Source organism: Bidens hawaiensis, unplaced genomic scaffold (assembly GCF_021521415.1).
Source record: "Bidens hawaiensis isolate Kalapana, Puna unplaced genomic scaffold, B.hawaiensis_p1.1 tig00012134_1, whole genome shotgun sequence".
In the NCBI taxonomy this organism is placed as follows: Eukaryota; Viridiplantae; Streptophyta; class Magnoliopsida; order Asterales; family Asteraceae; genus Bidens; species Bidens hawaiensis.
Genome location: NW_027491975.1, coordinates 193,811 through 202,500, shown reverse-complemented (window position 1 = coordinate 202,500; position 8,690 = coordinate 193,811). Strand labels below are relative to the sequence as shown.

Below are 8,690 nucleotides of genomic sequence, written 5' to 3'. Positions count from 1 at the left end.
CATATATATAGAGCTAGCTAATAAACGAATTAGGGTTTGGTGAGAGACAATTACGTTATCAACTAACTTATTATTGTGTCAAAATATCTTATTTTAGAGTATAGATGTCTGTATTTAACCATCGTTTATCGGTTAAGTGGTGCCAAAGAGGTTTCAAGGCAGTGAACTCGATCTATCGCATAGCATAATGTATGGTTGGTGGTCGATTTAAGTTGATACAATTATCACGCTAAGTGTTCTTCTCGATTATTGGCAGTTATATTCTACTTTCTTAGCTCTTGTAGTTACATCTTTATGACTCTGTGTAGTCGAGTATGTACTCGAGCTGGTTTGGGATATTAACAATCAACACCGCAAAGAGAAACATGGTTTAGTTGTCAGAATACAAAATTATACGCTACTTGAATTGAACACAATCGGAGGAATATTTATCAGAAAGATCTTTTATTTAAAACAGATTTGGTGGAAGATTTATTCTATACAATTGAAGGACTCATGGCTCCATAACATAAGGTTACATAACCATTCTTCCCCTAAAAATGTTATTTTTAAATGTGTTTCAGGAATAAGAAAGTAAAAAGAGTTCTAGTACTACATGATTTTATTGTATTGTAACAAAGAATAAACACACCAGCACCCTCGAGATCGGAAGGGGCGTTTTTGTTTTTCATTCTGATCACTTTTTGTATAACTCGAAATGCGTTTAATCCTAGTCGATTTTGATTTTGATCTTGATCTTGATCTTGATCTTGCCTTGTGTGGTGGTAAAGAAGATTGAAAATGTATCAGAAAAGAAGTAAAAACGTAATTGAGTGCAGAGTTGACGAAACATCAAACATTCGTTTGATGTGATTTCATCAACGCTGCACTCAATGATGTATTAAGTTCTCTGAGAGTTCGGCTTGCCAGACTTGACCTGATTGATATTTGGTTCTCCTAAATTAATGGGATTATGCTTATATAGTTGTATGTAATAGTTGGTGACCAATAAGAGTAGTACTTGATTTATGTAGTACGCATCAAGCATTGTACTTCATGTGATGGCTTACATGGGCTTTTGCTGCTTGTACTTGTTCCTCCACCTCGTACTTATTGTACTCATCTTTTGAACTACAAATAATCAAATACTATATACATTTCTCGTCAGTTAATTTATATAAAATAATACATTATTAGCTTTATTTGTATATTTTTTAAATTTTTAGAAAAAAATATGTATCTTTTATACTACTGATTCTACTTTTCTAATAATTGCTTACTTTTCTACAAAGAAAAATTATACGCTACTTGAATTGAACACAATCGGAGGAATATTTATCGAATTTCTAGGGTCTGGATATCTCTTGTAAATCGTGTTCACTTGTTTTCAATTGAAATATTTCGTTTGCACTCACAAAAGTTCAATTTGATAAGTCATAGAGACTAAGAAAAACATATATGCAAATCACCAAAGACAGACCAAATTTGGGAACGGCTCATCACAGCATTTATGTTGACGATTGTAATTGTTGACAAATAAACGGTTATATCGGTGGGAAAATTACCTCAACATCAGTGGTAACTTAGTTACCACCAACAACATAGTTGTTGTTGACACTTCGTTATCACTAAGGAGAAGTACATTACCACTGATAATTTGTTGCTAACAACGACTGTTTACCACACATAGACAAAATTGCAATTGATGGACAACCAACGATATCTAGTTACAGCGGACGACTAGTTCCAGTGCGATTTCTATTAGTTATGTAAATCCAAAAAAACTTCTGTCTCAGGGGTTGCAGAATTCCCACCAAGGGAGCTCAGGTTTAACTCCATATCCAATAACTTGTTTCAAAACATGTTCTTATTTTTCTTTTCTTTTTTTCTTAATTAAATTACTTGACGATGGTTTCATTAGCACAGAGCTCTTACAAGATGGGTCTGAGATGGTTTCATATTGGCTGGCCAGTTTGGAGTTGCTAGGATTCCATCTGTTGAGATAATTTCATCTTATATTTTTTATAATATAAAAGTATTAGATGGTGTAAATCTAAAAATAATAAACAGCATAAACCAAAAATAAAAGATATGATCTATCTACATAATGATTGGAGAAGGTATAATTACTTGGTAACCAATTACATACCCAATTACGACATACGAATGACAGTAGTACTGTACATATTTTTTTTGGCAGTTATTTGCTTACTGGGCGATGATATATATCTCGTATTTTCTAGAGTTCAAATAATATAAAATGTTATTTCTGAACAAACGTGGAATCATACATCAACAATCAGCAAACATATATCACTTAATTAATAAGAATCAGATATGAATTTCATATACAATTTGATAATTAATTATTTAACACGCGATCTAGCTAATTAATTATTTTGCTTACAATTATAATAATAGAATTTTATAGGAAAAAATGAAAAGAAAAGAACACATAATATTTACAGAAAATACATCTCTCGGTACAAAAGGATAGGATGTCTATATTGTTAGGGTGGTGGGAATACATCTCACCCATCCTACAACTCGCTCCTCCACATTGGTATTAATTCACTCACATAAGCCATCTCATCTCAAATGCATTTATCATATTATCCCGTCTATTTTGAACTATTTTATAGTAAAATTGTTATCATTTTATTTCATTCAATTCAAAAATTATTACTTCCTCCGTCCCATTGAATATGTCCTATTTTGAATTTTCAAAGTCTTTATTTATAAACTTTGACCTTAAATAATTTTGTTTGCGTTAGATAACACTTGATGAAAGTTATATGATTTGAGTATGTTTTAAAAAATGTTTTTATCGGTATAATTTTTATCAAGTTTTATATAACACAAAAAGTATATAATTAAGGTCAAAGTTTATTAATAAAGAGTTTGAAAATTCAAAATAGGACATATTCAAAGGGACGGAGGAAGTATAACACTATATACTAATGAATAATGATGGTAATGATGCTAAAACTAATATTATTATATTTTTAATATACAAATACTTTTAATAATAGTAACATAATTAATTTTTTGTTTTTATTCAATTAAATGATTATTATAATTTCATTTACTAATAAATGATAATAGTAATACTAACTTAAACCCACGATACCAAATGAAAAGACATTCAATTCCAAGCTATATCCTTGATCCACACCAAGTATTCTTATCTAACCAATGAAAATTAAAACTATCTTAACATTCAAAATCTTGTAATACAATAATTCTTTCTGATTAATGATACATATTCCGTTTTGTTGTATTTAAACTGTATATATCCATTTATGTTTTAAAAACCGAATTTGAGTAGACGCGTGTTGATAAACAATAAAAACGTTATTGGTAGTAGAATGCATAGGATTCCATGTGAAAGTAGTAAAGTCCAAATATTACTAAACGTGTGTTGATAAGTGTTTTTATGTTAACATAAACCATTAAGTCATTATTTCGAAGCCAACATTCCCTTTTTAGTACTAAGTCCATGGCTTTGGTTTGGTAAAATATCAAACCAAAAATGCTTGTTTAACCCATATCGTATGGGCCAAAAAACTGACAGACAGAACCACTAGTTCACATGATCTATTGTACAAAGTACAAGGGCAATTTTGTACATTCACATCACATATGTATCTACTATCTAGTACTGAAAATCTGAAATCAACCAACCTGAGTTACCCTTCAAAACATCACACTTGTTTTAATGTTTTTTCCACGCGTACCACTCTACCTGTTATACCAAGACATATTATGATATATATCTATGTGTGTGTATATATATACATATATACCATAATATATAGTCATTAAAAATGGGTAGCAGAATCGAATATTCTGATGCGTATTCCGACACCACCGAAGAGTACTCGAGCGATGACACGGCGGAAGAAGAGGTGTCAACCAACCGGAATAAGAATAATATTAAAAACATTATTCGTGGTAATAATATTATTGTGGGCATTTTACAAGCTTGGGACCCGGTTTACGTGTTGATATGCATCACGGGTTTGTTCATTGACCCGCTGTTCTTTTACGCACTGTCGATAAGTGAGTCGTTCATGTGTGTGTTCATCGACGGGTGGTTTGCTGTTACCATCACGGTGGTCCGGTGCATGACCGACGTATTGTACGTGGCTAACCTGTGGCTGCAGTTCAAGTTGAACAGGTGGTCACGTCACCACGTCAGGCTAAGGCGTGACGACAACAACTCATGCAACGTGGCAGACCGCCTCTTAACGGTGGCTTGGAGGGCGGTTCTCTTTGATATCTTCGTCATCCTTCCTATTCCTCAGGTTGTTTATATCCAATATTATTAATTAATTGTTCAACACAAATTTAATTACTATGGATAAGATTAATTATTAATGTTGTTACATTCTTCACATTTCTCAGGTTTATTATTAATTGTTCATCACAAATAATGAATATCGACATTAATTATTGTTACATTCTTCAGATTGTTCAACACAAACTATAAAATTATTATTATTATTATTATTATTATTATTATTATTATTATTATTTTGTGTTAGCCTTAATTTCATTCAGCCGAGTATTGTTTACGTTGAGATAGAAGACAGACGAACAACAAGCTGGGTCATGCTAGCCCTTTTTGAATAGCAAAATTAAGTCGTGTAAAAAATTACATTCACGGATCTTGGGATCGTAATATTTCTATTCATGACCCGCTAACTCGACTAAGTAGCTTTACAAGCTCATATGTGAGGAATCCAAAAATATGATGCGAATTATTCAAAACACGTGTTGGTTATCGATGCACACCTTCTCGTGTGTTACATTCTTCAGATTGTTCAACACAAACTATGATTATCATTAATTATTAGTTTATTACTGCGTCCTTCACATTCTTCAGTTTTAAATTTTTATTAGCATATATTATTAATTGTTCAGACGTACAAACTAGGAATATCATTAAAATATATTGTATCATCCTTCACATTCTTCTGGTTTATTATCTAATATAATTATATTATTATTATTATTATTATTATTATTATTATTATTAATTGCTCAACACAAACTATGAATATCATTAATTATTGTTACAATATTTGGATTTTTGTGAAAAATGTGTTTGTTCCATTTTCTCTTCTATTAATTATTTTTACAGTTATCCTTCACATTCTTCAGATTTATTAGCATATATTATTAATTATTGTTACAATATTTGGATTTTTGTGAAAAATGTGTTTGTTCCACTTTCTCTTCTACTATATCTTTCTATTTATATTTTTCTCACAATTCTGTTTAATGTTTAAACCCTATAGAAAATTTGTATTGTATTAAAATTATATAAAATATGTGGGCATATTTTTTTTGGCAGATAGTGTTATGGGTGGTAATCCCGGAAATGTTAAAGAAGGGCAAGACAACAGAAATAATGACGGTTGCTTTAGTTATGTTCTTGTTCCAATACCTTCCGAAGATCTATCACTCGATATGTCTTTTACGACGAATGCAAAATCTCTCCGGCTATATATTTGGTACCGTTTGGTGGGGAATCGCTCTAAACTTAATTGCTTACTTCGTTGCCTCTCATGTAAGCTTAAATCTCTTCTTCTTGCGGCGGTTTTGGCTGTCGCAAATAGTGGGTTCGGCTATTTACATATAGTTGGTTAAATGATGGTTAATTAGTTATTGAGTGTAGGCTGTAGGAGCTTGTTGGTACTTGTTGGGCACACAAAGGGCTGCAAAATGTTTGAAGGAAAAATGCATGGAAGCAAATGGACGTTGTTTGTGGAAGTTTTTGACATGTCAAGAACCTATTTATTATGGCACACACAAGGCCTTGAGAGATCCTGCGCGGCTCATGTGGGTTGCGGACAAAGATGCGAGAACGACTTGCCTTCAGAATGATGATAATTCTAGCTATGGAGCTTATAAATGGACACTTCAACTAGTTACTAATGATAGCCGTTTGGAAAAGATATTGTTTCCTATCTTTTGGGGACTTATGACTCTTAGGTAATTAACCACCTTTTGTTTTATATACTTTTGGTTTTTTATAAAAAAATGTTTCCAGATCAAAAGATTTGATCAGACTTTATAGTAAAGTCGTTATCTAGTTATTTAAGATAACGACTTTAAACTTTTAAATAATATCGTTTTTTTAGATATTAAATAAAAACTTTAAAGTCATTATCTCATATTACGAATTTCACATATCGACTCAAAGGTTAAGAAATTATGTCTTTATGCTGTATCATGAAATTAATATGTGACTTAACAGGAAAAAAACTGAAATTCTAAACACTCATATACTTTTGAAACAACCGTATTTATGAAAGTAAAATTAAAAAAAATATTTGTTTTTCGGGTGAAGAGTGGGATTTTTATCATTTTTCTATATGATATAGTACATTTGGCAACTTGGAGAGCACAACGGACTGGCTAGAAGTAGTGTTTATCATCATCGTTCTCACAACCGGTCTACTTTTAGTTACTATGTTGATTGGAAATATAAAGGTAAATACGCAAATCCATATAAATACGATGACTCGACATAAAAGGTCTAAATTTGAGTAATTTAAACTTGGGTTTGGATGTATATAGGTATTTTTGCATGCAACAACATCAAAGAAGCAAGCTATGCAACTAAAAATGAGGAATATAGAGTGGTGGATGAGGAGGAGGCACCTCCCTCAAGAGTTCAAACAAAGAGTAAGAAACTATGAGCGACAGAGATGGGCAGCAATGCGCGGTGTGGATGAGTGTGAGATGATACGCAATCTCCCTGAGGGCCTTCGAAGAGACATTAAGTATCACCTTTGTTTGGAATTGGTCAGGCAGGTATATAACGTTATAACTTGTGTGTATTAATCAACATATTTGCTTATAGTATATTGATGAGTAATAGAATCTATTTGGACTTGATTTACAAAAATGCAAACTAGTTGGGTTGAAAATATAGATGAGACAAGTCTTGGAGGGGTGAAATGGAATTTGTGTTCTTCGTTTATTACTCTGAAATCTTACCTTGGTAAATGTTTTACTCAGGTACCTTTATTTCAACATATGGATAATTTGGTCCTCGAGAATATATGTGATCGTGTGAAGTCCCTCATTTTTACTAAGGGAGAAACTGTAAGTCCACATAAACCCAAACCTTTATAATTCACAATGATGAGATCCCTAACACAAACTACATTGTAAAACAATTTGAAAATCATTTAAATAACCATTTTGAATAAGATAATTAACAAAATTAACATGACCTTTAACTTTTTGAACAATCAAGGCGTGACGTGTGTCATTTTTGAACACTTGATTGGATCACTTTGACACAAGAGATTTCCATTTGGCGCGACAGATTTTCAATAGAGAAAGCTTAATGATATTTGAGTAAATAAAAAGTCAAACCACTTTGTCAAAGTCAGTGGTCTATTACACTTTCCCCTAAACTAGATCATGTATCAAAAAGTTGTATTTTGGATAAATATGTCAACATGTCAGCCTGTTTACACAATATTACGAGGGTGTTTGGGATTGTTTTTTTTATCAACTTATAACTTATAAACTTTTTAAAAAGTAATAAGGTGTTTGGGATTGCTTATATTGTAAGAGAAAAAGTTCCATAAATTACACTTTTATAACTTATTAACTTAATGAAAAGTTATAAGGAGGCAAAATAAGGAATCCCAAAAACCCCCTACAACATGTCAGCCCATTTTAACATATTTACAATTTTTTTTTTTATATTAAATTGCTCTCTCTCATAGAATAATAAGTACGAAATAATTACAATAAAGTGACAGACAAACGGGCAAAAAGCTGCGCCGCAACCCCATTTTGAATAGCAAAGTCATACTTAAAAACCATTGAACATGTTATAAGTATCAACCAAAACCTGAGTATTTTTGTGTTGTGTAATCGGTGTAGATAGCAAGAGAAGGAGACCCGGTACAAAGAATGCTCTTCATAGTAAGAGGCCATCTCCAAAGCAGCCAAGTACTCCGAGACGGAGTAAACAGTTGCTGCATGTTAGGTCCCGGAAACTTCAGTGGCGACGAGCTCTTATCATGGTGCCTTCGGAAACCCTTCATAGAGAGACTACCACCATCATCATCAACACTCGTGACCCTTGAGACAACTGAGGCTTTTGGGCTAGAAGCCGATGACGTTAAATATGTGACGCAACATTTTAGATACACATTTGTGAACGAAAAAGTTAAGAGAAGTGCACGATATTATTCTCCAGGGTGGCGGACTTGGGCTGCAGTTGCGATCCAACTGGCTTGGAGGCGGTACAGGCATCGACTCACTTTGACATCATTGTCATTCATCAGACCAAGAAGACCGTTATCTAGGTGCTCTTCGCTTGGGGAAGATCGGCTAAGACTCTATGCGGCTTTGTTGACTTCACCTAAGCCGAATCATGATGACTTTGACTTTTGAGATCGTATATTCATGGGATGCTTGTAGTCGTGTGTGAAATAAATAAAAGGAACTATATTTACATATCAAATATGTTCATTCGTTTAAAAATTTTAGTCATTATATCATGAACTAAATTTAGAAGTACATTTGAATTTTACAGTTGTGCTATAGTTTAGGATTATATTCTCTGGTCGATTGGTTTTCACAGAATTTCTCGACCTCACTTGTTGAACAGGCTAAGACGGTTTGGCTTAGGTCGGATTTTTTAGCACATAACCGTACCATATTAGGCTTGACAA

At 32.7% G+C, this 8,690-nt stretch overlaps 1 protein-coding gene across 1 annotated transcript in view; it reads left to right on the top strand.

Annotated features, from left to right (window-relative positions):
- Positions 1-8,490, top strand: part of LOC143540025 (cyclic nucleotide-gated ion channel 4-like) — a 9,463-nt gene extending 973 nt beyond the window's left edge. Inside the window, exons 2-7 of the mRNA XM_077033195.1 lie at positions 5,339-5,554; positions 5,663-5,979; positions 6,372-6,480; positions 6,568-6,804; positions 7,012-7,098; positions 7,894-8,490. Of these exons, the coding sequence (XP_076889310.1) occupies positions 5,339-5,554; positions 5,663-5,979; positions 6,372-6,480; positions 6,568-6,804; positions 7,012-7,098; positions 7,894-8,409 (1,482 nt within the window). The 3' untranslated portion in view covers positions 8,410-8,490. The remainder of the gene's footprint in view (positions 1-5,338; positions 5,555-5,662; positions 5,980-6,371; positions 6,481-6,567; positions 6,805-7,011; positions 7,099-7,893) is intronic.
- The last annotated feature ends 200 nt before the right edge of the window (positions 8,491-8,690 follow it).